Here is a 16,856-nt window from a genome sequence, read left to right as displayed (position 1 = left end):
ATTATTTTTCTACTTTTACAGCTAAAGAAATTGAGTCCCAGAATGGAAAAGTGAATTGACCAAAGTCATGCATTGCTGATTGAAATGTCAGGAATCCAGAGATTGTTCTTGAACTACTGTACTTTGTGGCCTTTCTAATAAAAACAAGAGACTTAAAAGAGCAGAGACAAAATTTTAGAGTATGAAAAGTAATAGAAAATTTTCAGAGTGCTCCAAAAGTGTGTGATCTACTAAATGTTTTCAAATCCATTTTTATTATTGTCTGTGACAATTTAATAGGAAAGGCTAAAATTCAGAAGATCTTGATTTGGTTTTGGATCAGCTACTTACTGGATGATTAGCCAGTCACTTAGTTGTTCTGTTAGTGCCCTTATTTGGTAATGAGGAGAATCAAAGAAAATATATCCTGGTATTTCATTTGAGGAAGGGGTAAGGTTTAAAGCACCATGAAAAGGCAGAGCTTTCTAAGTGCACATACACTTAGTAGGAGTCAGTATTCTGTGCAGGGAGCTCTAGGAGGTTTTATTCACAACAGTTTGTATCTTTGCAGCACCTATCACATACTGACCCAGGAACATTGTCTTCCTTTGTTTGCCCTTTGCTAGGCTCCTGTCAAGGATGGGTTTTAACTGTCTTATCTAGACCTTACCATGGTGAGAGAGCCAGTCAGTGGAATGTGGCACCTGTGTTGTAATGTTTGAAAGATAACTGAAGGGTTTTTCTTGTTTTGTAAGGACCAGTGATCAGACCAAAGAGACATTATAGCTCTGTACAAGAAAGAATTTTATATTGTTACAGTTGTACAAGTACAGAGCAAATTCTTTGAACAAGAGCTAACCCTTATTGGCACTGTCCTGTGCCCAAACTGTATGAGTATGAATATGTACATTTCCCCAGATGGTTGTATGAAATAAGTATTCATTTTTGTGTACTTACAGATGACAAAAACTTCCAAGAGTAATTAACTTGTTACCTCGTCTAGTCCTGGAAAGTAAAGATGACAAAGACATAATGCTTGACCATGAGGAGTTTACACTGTAGTCAGGAGGCAGGCAGACAAAAACCAAAATACACTTTTGTAAGGATGATTGAAAGATCCCCTAAATGCTATAGAGGCACAGAGAACCTGCCCCTAGTCTGTAATTTGGGGAATGCTACCTGAAGAGGGGGTATGCATCCTCAGCTGAGGTTTCAAAAATGAAAAGGATGTATCTTAGTTTTTTGGCTTGATTGTAAGTAAATGGGATTTAATATATCATTCTCCAAGCATTGTTAATTCTGATATATTTCATCAAATGATGATAACAGTAGGAATTAGATGGACAAATGGGAGGAAGGCTAAAAAATAGACAATTCTTTACTTTTCTGTCTGTATTACATGTTTTCTCTCCTACTTTCTTACTTATATCCTCATTTATCATTATAAGAATTTAGATATAAAAATATTCATTTTATATAAATGCTATAATTGAAAGCACAGTACAGAGCAAACCACAAAACAAAATATAAACAGATAGAAATGGCTACAAAGATTTAAATAATTGATATTGAGTTAAACTACTAAGCAGTGAATTGATCAGTATAGTGTATATGTATATTTGCACACATCATTATTCTTTCTCAATAAACAAACCAACCTGGAAAAGTGATGCAAGGTTCCTATAAAGCTAGAGTATATAATTCTTTAGTATTAAAACAATTTAACTTTATTAAATGATATTAATAGTAGATATTAAATATTTGTTTTTGATGATTTTAAGTGTTCGATAAAATGTTGTTCTGAAATATTTTGGGTCCAGTAAGTCAGAAAAGCCCTGACCTGTGTTACTTTGATGTCTGCTGTTCCTGTTTCTTCTCCAGTTCACTGGAGTCCTCTTCTTAAGCTTGCTACTACCTCAACTGTATCTCTGTGTCATGGGTGCCATGGTAAGGCCTGTGGCAAGCTGTCACTGCTGCAGGAAGTGATCGTGTCAGACTTGCAGAGCAGCAAAGCTGTATCTCTGATTAGCAGTTACTGGCTTCATTTAAACTGATATTATTACTCCAAACACTTGGTTATATGCACAGGTGAGCAAAAGAGGTCAGGGGCAAGTATGCATGGAAATTTCTTAAATATATGTGAAACCATTTAAAGTAATGGCCCAGTGATGGTGTGCCAGTAGCTTTATCTTCCTAGTTGAAGGGCATATTTTAATGTTAGCTGTTAATATTTAAAGAGACAGAACTCGTGCATATATTATTTGTTTTTGTTTATTAATTATCCACAATGGGACCTTGTCATATTTATTGACTTCTTCCCTTTATAGATATTTTTGCTGCGGCTGTTTGTCCATGGATTGTGTCTGTAGAGAGAATTATCTTCCACATCCTGCTGAAAGTTTGAATCTAAAAATTTTTGTGTTTTGAGCCAGTACTGGCAAGAGTGATGTCACATAATGTTTGTCATTTCTGGAAAATCAAATCAGGGTACATGGTCCATTCATAGCAAGTCAGCATTTTCATCCAGATGGCAAGTAAAGAATATTTTTGTCAATTGATAAGTGATTTCTCTAAAGACTTTAATAGTATATTTTATGAAGAATTCTGTTTGTTTTCAAAAAGAATTTCAATGGAGTTTCTGATCAAAGTTTAATGTACAAATTATCATCCATTTTTGGTAATTTCACTATACCCACAATCACTTTTTCATAGTAAAAAAGTTATATTCTTAATGATATTTAATTTGGTAATTTGATTTGATATTTTCCCTTTTTTATTTGAGAACATTTACATGTCCATGTATCATAAATAATTTGCAAATTATATAAAGCCATAGTAGTTGTTTAACAAGGAAAGCTTTTATAGTATATATTTGCCCTGACAGCATTATTCATCCTTAAAATGGTTTCTTAGATCTGGGGATGTAGCTCAGTAATAGAGCATTTGCCTGAAATGGGTGAAACTCTGAATCCTATCCCCAGCATCAGGAGAAAAAGAAAAACAGAACTGGTGTTTTGATCAGAATGCTTCAACAAGAACATTTATAATACAATGCAATTTAAAATAAGTTCATTATCTTGTTTGAACACTGAAACAAAGGATGGTTTTATTAGATAATTGAACTCTTCAATAATATAGTCAATTAAAAATCACTTTTGTTGCTCTTGCTGATAACTGAAGCTTCTTTCCCTTTGTCTATGACTTGGAAATTGTCATAAAAGACTATGGATGCAGTATAAAACTTTTCTGATTAAAGCAGTACTTTTGCAGTTAAATCTGTATGTTTAGGAAGAATTTATAACATACTATTAATTTATAACATATTATTTAGAATTCATAACATACTATTAATTTCAACCTCAAGTGGAGCACAGGCTTAAAGATGTGTGGGAGTATGGTTTATATAGGGACCTGCAAATTACATTAATTTCAAAATTACAACATGGCAAAGACCACTTCTAACAAATACGCAGATGTGCATGGTATGCATACATATATACATAGACATACATAAAAATTCAGAATTTCTTTTTGTGATTCATTACTAGTAGAACACACATTATAATAAAAAGTACATGAAAATCTTTAAGATGGGGGTAGTATTTTTAAAACAGATTGTACCCTACGAGTAAATGAGGAGTGTCTTCTAAGTGTACTGAAAACCCTAGCAGCTTTGATCAAATGCCAGCTGTTACATCAGTTCTGCTGGTAATCTTTCTTGATGATCTGTGACCTTGACCTTGGGCTTCTGTCTGTATGTCAAATCTATTTTAGGGATAGGGAAACCACAGTTGAGTTTAATAGGATTTATTCACCAATCTCAAAGGATGTCCCTGCATGTATACTATAAACACTCAAACAATTCCAATAGAAGAAAGAACCATTATATTTTCCATTAAACTTCTTATTTTGATAGAGATTAGAAAATACTATAATTTCAAAACCTGATAGAAAGCAGCATTTACTTCAAAGAGCTACTGGGAAAGATCAGGAGAAGCTGTTAGTTTTAGATTTAGACTCCACTTTTCTTTTACATTTATGTACTACCAAAATAATTTATAATGATTATTTTGTGTTCTTTTAGAGAAACTATTTAAAAACAGCAGAAAACAGTAAATAGACACTAATGCTAATGATAAATCTTGTCTCTATTCTCTGTAAAAATTGTTTTTTTCTGGATTTTAAAATATTGCAGTTAAAATTAATTTTATTTAGCAATACTCTAGTTTCTATGTTTTCAAGACAATGCAATAGTACATTATCCAGGCAAGTATTATGTTATTGAAATAGAAATTATAGCAATTTATCACTTTTTCTAGCTCCTTCAGTTCCTTGATTTTTAACTTAAAATCTTCAACTTTTTCATGCTAATTTAATTTTGATTTAATTATTTTAGAGAAACTATAAAGGCAGAATAAAGTAAGTAGTAGATTTGTTGAATCTCTCGTAAATATATTTAAACCTTGTGAGGGTAATTCAAAACAAAGAAACATACTTTTATTTTGCTGTGTCAATCATGGGGATATTTGTTTCTGTCACCAGGACAATTATTCCTCTTTCTTTTGCATTTATCTATGTCCTTAAGGATCTAAATCTTTACTGTTTTTCCTGCATTTTATTCAGTATACAGCCCTTATTTTATGAGCTAATAAGCAAAAGTACCAGTTTGACTATAAATACATATTTAGCTTTTAAATAAACATGTACTTGAAATTTTTTGACCTACTTTAAAAAAGAGTGATGATAAATAACTTGGAGGATTGGGCAGGTAAGGTCTATGGCTATTACAAAACCACTTACTTCCCCTAGAATTCACTAAGAAGACAAAAAAACAAATTGGCGAGAGTTATTTCCACAACTCTGACAGTATGTCATCTTTCTGGTTAAAATGCTTGTCATTTTTATCAACTACAGTTTGCCAAATTGGAATCATGGGAATAAAGTTTTGGAGTTGAAGTGATCTTATCTATTTGTGTCCTTATGTTGAAAACTTGAGTTAGTCAAGCAGTAGTGTCTCCTTGTCTTTTTTAATAGCAGTTGTGAGTGACACTATTTTACTCCTATGGAAGCAACTGATAAGCAAGTTAAAGCTGGTGAACTTGGAATTTAGGAGCAAATTTTGCTCTGGGCAAAAATATGTAAATACCTCAGGTATTTACAATTGGAGAGCAATTGTGTGACTGCCTTACCTGCTGTAGCATCAGTCAGTGGCTTCCATGTTACCTTTTGTGCAGAGTATTTGTATACCTAAAATGAGAACCCCTAGGAGATGGCAAGAAACTCTCAAGGTCCAATTTCAAAAGTTGAGGTCCTAAGTTGAGCAGAATGTTATTAAATATGTTCATTTTCTTGATACTCATTAAACTATAAAACCACACATTTATCTTTTGATAAAGGTAATACTGCACAGAAAGTTGCGATATTGAAATTCAAATTCTATCAAAAGACATACAAATTTTGATTCATTTTTGTAAGAAATTAGAAATATGTTCTAATAAATGAAATTTCAGACTCATTCTTATTCTTTTGCTCTTCTGTTGTGATTCTGTTGAATAAAGAATTCATGGTAGTCTTTACTTTTAATGAAGCTTCAGGACCTTTACCATTATAATGTTACTTTTCCTTTCTTCTGAGAAATTGAAGTATTGCTTTGTAGGTATTCTAATTTTTCATTGTCCTTTGGTTTGGAAAGCTAATTTCATTCATTTGGGTAAAATGTTTGGTGTTATGTCCTGCTATTAAATTAATCCTAGGTTTGTGTTTCCTGTTCAAATTTTAAAACATTCTTGTGAGACAACACTAAGCATTCTCTTTTTACCTGGATCTATATTATTTAAAGAAAGTGTTTAATAAGTAGGACTTTGGAATTGTCTTCATAATATTAAGTGAATAATATTAAGTGAAACATCTCTGGCTTTCTTACCCTTTCATATGAAAAACACCCATAAAATAATCTAGCCTTAGGTAGGTGCTAGGTTCAATTCCAGTACCTCCCCCCACACCACCCCCACCACATACCACACACATACACACTATGTAATATTGTCCAATAGGAGCTACTATTGAGTGGCACAACCAAGTAACCCTTTTGCTATTTTAGTAAGGATAAGAATCCAAATGCTCCTGAAGCTGCATTGCTGAAATCCCTTTAAACTTAATACACAAAGAGGTATTGCTTGATAATGCAAAAAAATTGGGGAAGATTTCCTGGAAACAATTGAAAGTCATGAGATAGTTCTCAGACATTTAAATAGCATACCAAGTGACTTCATACATGTTTAATCATTTAAAAGAGTTTTTAAGGGAGAATTTGATTGCAAGTAAGATATTGAACCCAAAAGCAGCAGGAGAAAAACCTTTGTTATTATTTACCTATTCTCAACCAAAAGCATTCCCACATAAGTAATTCTGTTAAATGCATCTTTCATTTATCTGAGTAAAATTTCATTACTTCATTTGCCATTTTAAAATTATAAAAAGTTCAGGAAAGTTTCCCTTTGCTTAATGAAATATTTCCAAATAGAGAATTTGAACACATTGAAATGGAAATAGTTGAACTAGTTTAAAGACTCATAGGGACCCATTTGTAATGTTGGTAGGCAAATTATGAATCTTTTGAAATTTCACACTCCACACCTAATTTCACACACCTAATTTCATACTTTTTTTTAAATGCAGCTGAGTGGGGTGGCTGACATGTTTATAATCCCAGCCACTCCAGAGGCTGAGGAAGAAGGATCACAAATTGGAAGCCAGCCTAGGCAATTTGAAGCCCTGTCTCAAAATAAAAAAAATAAGGACTGGGAATTTTATTTAACCATTGAATGACCATAGGTTCAATCCCAGTACCTGCCTGAACCTCTCTCCCCAACCCCCGCCACACACAAATTGCTTCCCTATTGAAAATATAGAATTGTAATTCAAGCTAATTACAGGATATTTAAGATTTAATTTCTTTAAACTAGTCTGTGTATTAACTTGGATCTTCCTAAAATCTGTCTATGTTTGTGGTCAAAATTCCATGGAACTCTTTTATTATTTGGTTTCTTTGATGATTGTCTCACCAAGCAATATTTTTTCCTATTTCATGCTAATAAACCAGTAAAATCTCAGTTTTATCAAATTTAAAAGATTTTTATGCTTATAATTTAAAATTAATAAAAGGGTTTAGTTTATAATTTTTAATATTGTTAAGTAGTTAGAGGTGAATTTTATTAAATTGTCCCGAAATGCATTAAAGCTTGGAGAACTATCAGGGTTTCTTTGGATGTAGCTTGAGTTTTTAAGAATTTTTAAAAAGAATATATTTCTAGGACTGGGGATATAGTTCAGCTGGTGGAGTGCTTGCCTCCCATCCACAAAGCCCTGGATTCAATTCCCAGCACCACAAAAACAAACCAAAAAAAAAATATATATATATATATTTCTAACTAGTAGGAAGGATCACATTATGTGACTTATTTTCTTTTGAAAAATTATAGTGAATGTGTTTTTAATAGAATAAAACATTGTATCTTGTTATTAGCATATGTGTCCATTCTAACCTTTCATAAATTGGAGGTACGTTATAGAATTTTAGTGGTCTTACTTTTCTTATATCTTAAAGCCAGTTTATGGTCTTGGCAATCAATCCATCACTTATTTTCAAATGCCCTAAAATAGACAAAAGTATTTGAAGTGTATACAAAGATGACATAGTAGTGAAACAAGTCCTCAGTATGATGCCATATTTGTGTCCTTTTGCATGTCTTATAATGCTGCATCAACTTTCCAGAATGTAAAAATAATTTGGAGGTAAAGTCTTTGAATTTTGTTTTATTTTTATTAAATGCAATTGAGAATTCACAATTTTTCATTTTCTGTCCAGAAAGTTAAAGAGAAGAAACGACATAGGTAGTTTTTTCAATCAGAAGTTGAATGCAAAGAGACTAATAGCACTGTAGACATGAATAGTGATGGTGCCATCAACTTGTATAAGCAGCATGACTGGGTATTGTTTTCATATGACAGTATACTGAATGGGTTTTCTTCCGCTCAAGAATCAACCAGCAAACACTACTGTTTTTTTTGTTGGTTTTTGGTTTTTGGTTTTGTTTTTGGTACCAGGAATTGAACCCAGGGGTGCTTAACCACTGAGTCACGTCCCCAGCCCTTTTATATTTTATTTAGAGACAGGGTCTCACTAAGTTGCTTAGGGCCTTGCTAAGTTGCTGAGGCTGGCTTTTGAACTCATCAGCCTCTTGCCTAAGCCTCCCAAGTTGCTGGGATTACAAGAGTGCACCACCATGCACAGCCCTTACTGCCCTTTTTAACTTGAATGGAATTTGAAATTATTATTAACTGTGTAAATTATTTGTACATTGACTTAAGTATTAATAAAGTATCTGTTGGACCCAGATATTAACTGGTTATGTCTGAATGCATATCTTAAGAATCACTCTCTTTAATATTAAAGTCATGGTAAATACTATAGTAGCTTGATAAATTTGTGATTATATTATAATGTTTCTGGATATGATTAGGACTGTCATAAGTTTGCACAGGCCCACAAAATAAAAAATCTTCAAATTCTTTTTTTAAAAAAATTCTGAAAATCAGATATTGGTTGTCTGTTGTGGTTGGGGAATAATGTCAGAAGTGAATGTGTTCTATTGGTCTCAGCCACTCATCAGACTTATCAGATGAGTCTGTATCACATGAATCTCTTCCTTTTTCAGCACATTTAACTTTTTTTCTTCCAAAGTGTACGGTAACGTAAGGACACTAATTCTAGCTCCCTAATAGAGCTATAAAATAGTAAAGGAAATTTAACATTCATATTACTTTGCAGAAAGGTGCTTATGAAAATTCAAAAGCTTGGCAGACTTTTGAAGACAGTTACACAAAACATTGAAGCATTTTTTGAAATGATTTGATCATTTTAACAATATGGATTAACTCATAGGATTTTCAGTTTGCTAAGAATAACAGTAAAATAAATTTCTAAGGAAGCAACTACAGTGCATGTTAAATATGAATATCTGCAGGTATAAACTTTGTAAATGCTGTATTCTTTTCTTATAGGTATTATAGCATGACCCTATCTTTGCCCCTCCTTAATGATTTTTATTTTTATTTTTTTTAGAATACTGATATTTGCATTTAATGAAGAACAAAAGATGAAGATGGGAAAGCAATATATTTGCTAAGAATTATCTGCTTGCTACTACAAACCTTTGTATTAAGGAATTCTGCGACTTCTTAGAAGTTGATCAACTTCGTGGACAGACTGCATTGGAATTTGCCTGCCTTTTATCTTGTCATTCCAAAAGAAATCTTGGTCAGAATGTAACAGCACCTCTCTACCTAATTGCTATGGAAGGTGATAAACTGACACTTACTTATTAAAGTTGCATCTCACTCACCTACAGAAAACCATCCTTTGAAGTAAATAGAAACCAAGCCCTTGTGAACACTTCTATTGAACATGACTCATGGAGAAGAGCTTGGCTCTGATGTGCATCAGGATTCTATTGTTTTAACTTACCTAGAAGGATTACTAATGCATCAGGCTGCAGGGGGATCAGGTACTGCTGTTGACAAAAAGTCTGCTGGGCACAATGAAGAAGATCAGAACTTTAACATTTCTGGCAATGCATTTCCCACCTGCCAAAGTAATGGTCCAGTTGTCAATACACACACATACCAGGGATCTGGCATGCTGCATCTCAAAAAAGCCAGACTGTTGCAGTCTTCTGAGGACTGGAATGCAGCAAAGCGGAAGAGGCTGTCTGATTCCATCGTAAATTTAAACGTAAAGAAGGAAGCTTTGCTAGCTGGCATGGTTGACAATGTGCCTAAAGGCAAACAGGACAGCACATTACTGGCCTCTTTGCTTCAGTCATTCAGCTCGAGGCTGCAGACTGTTGCTCTGTCACAACAAATTAGGCAGAGCCTCAAGGAGCAAGGATATGCCCTCAGTCATGATTCTTTAAAAGTAGAGAAGGATTTAAGGTGCTATGGTGTTGCATCAAGTCACCTAAAAACTTTATTGAAAAAAAATAAAGCTAAAGATCAAAAGGCAGATACCAGTCTTCCTGATGTAACTAAAAACCTCATCAGAGACAGGTTTGTAGAGTCACCTCATCATGTTGGACAGAGTGGAACAAAGGTCATGAGTGAGCCCTTGTCATGTGCTGCAAGATTACAAGCTGTTGCAAGCATGGTGGAAAAAAGAGCTAGTCCTGCCACCTCACCTAAACCTAGCGTTGCTTGCAGCCAATTAGCATTACTCCTCTCCAGTGAAGCCCACCTGCAGCAGTATTCTCGGGAACATGCTTTAAAAACACAAAATGCAAATCAAGCAGCAAGTGAAAGACTTGCTGCTATGGCCAGATTACAAGAAAATGGCCAGAAGGATGTAGGCAGTTTCCAGATCTCAAAAGGAATGTCAAGCCATCTCAATGGTCAGGCACGAACATCAAGCAAATTAGTGGCTAGCAAAAGTAATGCTACTGCATTTCAAAATCCAATGGGTATTATTCCTTCTTCCCCTAAAACTCCAGGCTATAAGAACTCACTGGAAAGAAACAACATAAAACAAGCTGCTAATAATAGTTTGCTTTTACATCTTCTTAAAAGCCAGACCATACCTAAGCCAATGAATGGACATAATCAGAATGAGAGGGGAAGCATTTTTGAGGATGGTAGTACTCCTACAACTATAGATGAGTATTCAGACAACAATCCTAGTTTTACAGATGACAGCAGCGGTGATGAAAGTTCTTATTCCAACTGTGTTCCCATAGACTTGTCTTGCAAACACCGCATCGAAAAACCAGAATCTGACCAGCCTGTTTCTCTTGATAATTTGACTCAGTCCTTGCTAAACACTTGGGATCCGAAAGTCCCTGATGTAGACATCAAAGAAGATCATGATACCTCAAAGAATTCTAAGCTAAATTCACACCAGAAAGTAACGCTTCTTCAATTGCTACTGGGACATAAAAATGAAGAAAATGTAGAAAAAAACACCACCAGCCCTCAGGGAGTACACAGTGATGTGACAAAGTTCAGTACTCAGAATTATACAAGGACTTCTGTAATAGAAAGCCCCAGTACAAATAGGACTACGCCAGTGAGCACTCCACCGTTACTTCCTTCGACCAAAGCAGAGTCTCCCATCAATCTTTCTCAACATTCTCTGGTCATCAAATGGAATTCTCCACCATATGCCTGCAGTACTCAGTCTGAAAAGGTGGCAAATACCACCTCTAACCACTTGATGGACCTTACAAAAAGCAAAGAATCGCAAGGGGAGAAACCAGCCCACAATGAAGGTGCGCAAAATTCTGCAACTTTTAGTGCCAGTAAACTATTACAAAATTTGGCACAATGTGGAATGCAGTCTTCCATGGCAGTGGAAGAGCAGAGACCCAGCAAGCAGTTGTTAAGTGTAAACACAGATAAACCTATGGGTATGATTGATAGACTAAATAGCCCTTTGCTGTCAAATAAAACAACTACAGTTGAGGAAAATAAGGCATTCAGTAGTCAACCAGCAGGTTCGGAACCAGGACTTTCTGGTTCTGAAATAGAAAATCTGCTAGAAAGACGCACTGTTCTCCAGTTGCTTCTGGGAAATCCCAACAAAGGTAAGAGTGAAAAGAAAGAAAAACTTCCTTTGAGAGATGAAAGTACTCAGGAACATACAGAGAGAGCTTTAAGTGAACAGATATTGATGGTGAAAATAAAATCTGAGCCTTGTGATGACTTAAATATCCATAATACAAATGTGCACTTGAGCCATGATGCAAAGAGCACCCCGTTCTTAGGTATGACTCCCACCATGCAGAGAAGCGCAGCTGCCTTACCAATGTCTGAGGACTTTAAAGCAGAGCCTGTTTCACCTCAGGATTTTTCTTTCTCGAAGAATGGTCTGTTAAGCCGATTGCTGAGACAGAATCAAGAGAGTTACCTGGCAGATGATCTGGACAAGAGTCACAGAAATAGTGAACTGACACCACTAGAGTCAAAGAATCTTTGCATGGTCCCTAAGAAAAGGAAACTTTATACTGAGCCATTAGAAAATCCATTTAAAAAAATGAAAAATAACATTGTTGATGCTGCAAATAATCACAGTGCTCCAGAAGTACTGTATGGGTCCTTGCTTAACCAGGAGGAGCTGAAATTTAGCAGAAATGATCTTGAATTTAAATATCCTCCTGGTCATGGTTCAGCCAACGAAAGTGAACACAGGAGTTGGGCCAGAGAGAGTAAAAGCTTCAATGTTCTGAAACAGCTGCTTCTCTCAGAAAACTGTGTGCGAGACTTGTCCCCACACAGGGGTAACTCTGTGGTTGACAGTAAAAAGAAAGGACACAAAAACAGTGTGACCAATAGCAAACCTGAATTCAGCCTTTCTTCTTTAAATGGACTGATGTATAGTTCCACTCAGCCCAACAGTTGCATGGACAACAGGACATTTTCATACCCAGGAATGGTAAAATCTCCTGTGAGCCCTCCTTTCCCTGAGCACTTGGGCTGTGTGGGGTCTAGACCAGAATCCGGGCTTTTGAATGGGTGTTCCATGCCCAGTGAGAAGGGACCCATTAAGTGGGTTATCACAGATGTGGATAAGAATGAGTATGAAAAAGACTCTCCAAGACTGACCAAAACTAACCCAATACTGTATTACATGCTCCAGAAAGGAGGCAATTCTGTTACCAGCCGAGAAACACAGGACAAGGACATATGGAGGGAGCCTTCCTCTGCTGAAAGTGTCTCACAGGTTACAATCAAAGAAGAGTTACTTCCTGCTGCAGAAACTAAAGCTTCTTTTTTTAATTTAAGAAGCCCTTACAATAGCCATATGGGAAATAATGCTTCTCACCCACACGGCGCAAATGGAGAGGTGTATGGACTTCTGGGAAATGTGGTAACAATAAAAAAGGAATCAGAATAAAATGTACCTGTCATCAAGCTTTGGATCTTTTTTAAACTAATTAGTATGAACTTGAGATCTGTATAAATAAGAGCATGATTTGAGAAAAGCATGGTATAATTGAAACTTTTTTTCATTTTGAAAAGTATTGGTTACTGGTGATGTTTAAATATGCATACTAATTTTTGCTTAACATTAGATGTCATGAGGAAGCTATTGAACTAGCAAACTGGTTGTTTAACACTTCTGTATGCACCAGATAACAACTGTGAGTAACCTATGAATGAAATTCTTTTATAATCATAAATAAGAGGCATACATTAAAATGTAAAATTCCATCCACAGTGGATTAATGCATTTTCCTGCCTTTTGCCTTCATTAGGGTACTTTATTTTGCATTTCAGAAGTCAACCTGCATATAACACGTTTTTAAAGTCCAAACTCTTAACTCTTTAAAGGGTAATTATCAAATTAAAAAAAAAGTACTAGTGATGATTCACATCTCATTATCCAATTCAAAAGCAAATCAGAAAAAATATGCTTACATTTTTTCACTTTTGCTAAAAAACATATTTATTTTTAATTCTTAGAAAGGGTTTTGTGGTTTCCAATGTGTCTGCCCCCACCCCAGACCTTTTCAATATACATTTCTTTAAACCTTGTACTATTTAGTAAAAATTGATTAAACTTGAGGGACGTTTGATAGATCCTTTAAAAAAAAAAAAAAAAAAGGCAGATTTCCATTTTTTGTATTTTAACTACTTTACTAAATAACTACTCCTTTTACAGAATTAGGGAAGTTAACATTTATCTTCAGGTGGTTTCCTGAATAGTTGACTATTTAAGAAATTTTTTTTAACAGAAGCAAAAATGGCTTTTCTTTGGACAATTTTTGCCATCTCTTGTAAAAGTTTATGCTCACCATTTCTGTGGTACCTGTTGAGTCTAACCAGGATTTCTTAAAGCTGGACTCAGACCACCTGCATTAGAATCATCTGGAGCACTCATTTTAAAATGCAGATCCATAGGCAGCATCTCAGACCTACAAAACAAGGATCTCTGCCAAGTGGACTTGGGATCTTCCATCTGCATCTTAACATGCTCCCTAGGTGTTTGAGAACCATTACTGATGACTTTTCTCAGAACATGAGTCTGTAAAGAAACTATCTGATGCCTGTATTTTCCCCAGTAGTCATACGTCAGCTCAAAATTTGCAGTATCGTAATTCCTATATTGCCGTTATGTCTTTGGAAATCGGGTTCAGAATACTTTTTATGACACAAAAATTGGGTGGAGGGGACAACTTTCATATCTGGCTCAACATCTCAGGAAAACCTATTATTTGTGTGTTCTAATGAGTAACATCTACTTAATTAGCCTTAGGGATGGAATAACAGGGCCACTTACCAAACTCAGGTGATTCCAGGATGGTTTGAAAACTTTTCCTGAATATATCCTTATCTTCTATTAAAATCATTGTCCTAAGAATAGTGCTGACAGAAATTAAAACATTTAGTTCAAACCTAAGAAAGGCACTAAACTCAGATTGACTTATTAACAAAAAAGTACAAAGGGCATATCCATGACGATGTACACAATCACTGTTGGATTTATTCTTTATAAATAGTGATTAAAAGCAAGCATCCATAGTGTTTTAGAAGAACTTAATATAATTGAGCCACATGGGGTTTTAGTCTTAAAACAAGTCTATTTTTAAGTTCAGTTTTATAGTCCACAGTTCATTCACCAGGTAATGTTTCTGTTTTCAGTTGTGAGCCAGGTTAGCGATTGACCTATCAAAAATTATTGTATAAACTATTAATTAGAAGGAAATTTATTTGAAATTGTTCTACTTGAAATTGTTTCTAAAATTTTTGTATTAAAAATGGGTATTATTTCCTAATATGATCTAAAACCCTAAAATGGTTATTTTTTTTTCTCAAAATGATTTGTAAATAGTTATTATATAGTTATCAGAGCAAATATACTGCATCAAAAGGAGGGGAAGTCATTTGCTTATTCTGACATGAAGATTCCACTGGCCAGTGAATATAGTTGATTCCATGTCTATTCTGTGACAATCTCATTGTCTACACTCAGAAATAAACTTTTCAGCAAGTCATTTTTCTCAGTCATTGTGAAAGGTCTGGAACCTTAGGTGTATGTCAGGAAAAAATGTTAGTATTCTCCCTTAGTTAGGGAGAAAGGGACTTTTTACAAGGGAGTGACATTTAGGTCAGGGACAAGAACGTCCAGAGCCAGCATTGCTATTTTTTTGTTTGTTTGTACTTTTATTTGGTTGGTTGGTTGTGTTGTTGTTGAAAAAGGAATGAGAATATGTAATACAGAAATAAATATGACCACAAAGAACACTGTTCTGATTTACTAGAGACTGTCCCCCAATTTGAGTTTAAAATGATTTTAAAGCAGAGCAGTAAGAAAGGGCGTACATCCATAAATTCACTTTATTTATGCATATGTAGATACAAGGATGCACATATACACATTTTCAAGGACTATTTTAGATATCTAGACAGTTTCTTCCTAATAAAGTCATTTGTGAAAGGGTACTACAGCTCTCATTGACATCAGTAAGGTAGCATTACCTGTTTATTCTCTGCTGCATCGTACAGAAGAGTAAACTGGTGAGAGTATATATTTTATATATATATATATGTAATATGTATATATATATATTGACTTGTTACATGAAGATGTTAAAATTGGTTTTTAAAGGTGATGTAAATAGTGATTTCCTTAATGAAAAATACATATTTTGTATTGTTCTAATGCAACAGAAAAGCCTTTTAATCTCTTTGGTTCCTGTATATTCCATGTATAAGTGTAAATATAATCAGACAGGTTTAAAAATTGTGCATGTATGTATACAGTTGCAAGTCTGGACAAATGTATAGAATAAACCTTTTATTTAAGTTGTGATTACCTGCTGCATGAAAAGTGCATGGGGGACCCTGTGCATCTGTGCATTTGGCAAAATGTCTTATCAAGTCAGATCAGATGTTCATCCCAACATGACAGTATTCCATTTCTGGACATGATTTCTGTGACTTAAGCTTTGTGAAAGAATGTGCTTTGAATCCAAGGGTCTTAAAATTTTTTTTAAATCAAGTCAACCACTTTTCAACATAAAGAATTCACGCAACTACTTTCATGAATTTTTAAATCCCATGGAAACATAATATTATACCAGGTGTCTGCCAGTATTTGTTAATACTGGAACACAGGCACGTTACCGTCCATCGTAAGAATCTGGGGTTTACACAACCAGCTTTGATGCAACCTGCTCAGTAATATAATTTTTCATTTTTATTAGAAATTTAATTTCTTCATGTGATGTCATGAAACTGTACATACTGCAGTGTGAATTTTTTGTTTGTTTTTTAATCTTTTAGTGTTTACTTCCTGCAGTGAATTTGAATAAATGAGAAAAAATGCATTGTCTCTGATTTGAAATGATTGTTATTCTGTTGACTTTCTCTGGGTTTCAGCTTTTTCACCCCATACAGAAAATTTCCAGGTCATGAAACTAACAATAGGTCTTCAAAGATGTTTTGCCCTTCTTAGAAAACTAAGGGTGGTGGTGGTGGAGAACACAGTGGCTGGGAGATAAGAACCTTTAGAAACAGGACTGTTAAAAGCACACCTCAAAATGACAGTCATCCTATCGCCACCTTTATTAGCATGTTGAAAAATTAGACCTTACTCACTATATATCTGCACCATCAGAATGAGGTGCACAACTATTTTATTTCTTTATAGTGAAAGAAAACATGACAAGTACATCAAGTAATGAATTGCCTGTGAGGGATTTTTAAGGAGACTCATCAGCAACTTTTGACTATAAAGTGTTATTGACTTTAATATGCAGAGACTTTAAGAATCAAAACAGAGTATAATTACTCTTGCTATACAGGGTTCTATTTCAAGCCTATTA

At 34.6% G+C, this 16,856-nt stretch overlaps 1 protein-coding gene across 1 annotated transcript in view; it reads left to right on the top strand.

Moving 5' to 3' along the window:
• Window positions 1-16,363, top strand: part of Nrip1 (nuclear receptor interacting protein 1) — a 76,562-nt gene extending 60,199 nt beyond the window's left edge. Inside the window, exon 4 of the mRNA XM_047564207.1 lies at window positions 9,104-16,363. Within this exon, the coding sequence (XP_047420163.1) occupies window positions 9,446-12,922 (3,477 nt within the window). The 5' untranslated portion in view covers window positions 9,104-9,445 and the 3' untranslated portion in view covers window positions 12,923-16,363. The remainder of the gene's footprint in view (window positions 1-9,103) is intronic.
• Window positions 16,364-16,856: the final 493 nt, after the last annotated feature.

Source organism: Sciurus carolinensis, chromosome 9 (genome assembly GCF_902686445.1).
Source record: "Sciurus carolinensis chromosome 9, mSciCar1.2, whole genome shotgun sequence".
NCBI lineage: Eukaryota > Metazoa > Chordata > Mammalia > Rodentia > Sciuridae > Sciurus > Sciurus carolinensis.
Note: the sequence above shows the minus strand (reverse complement) of the source record. Positions and strands in the feature narration are given on the sequence as shown.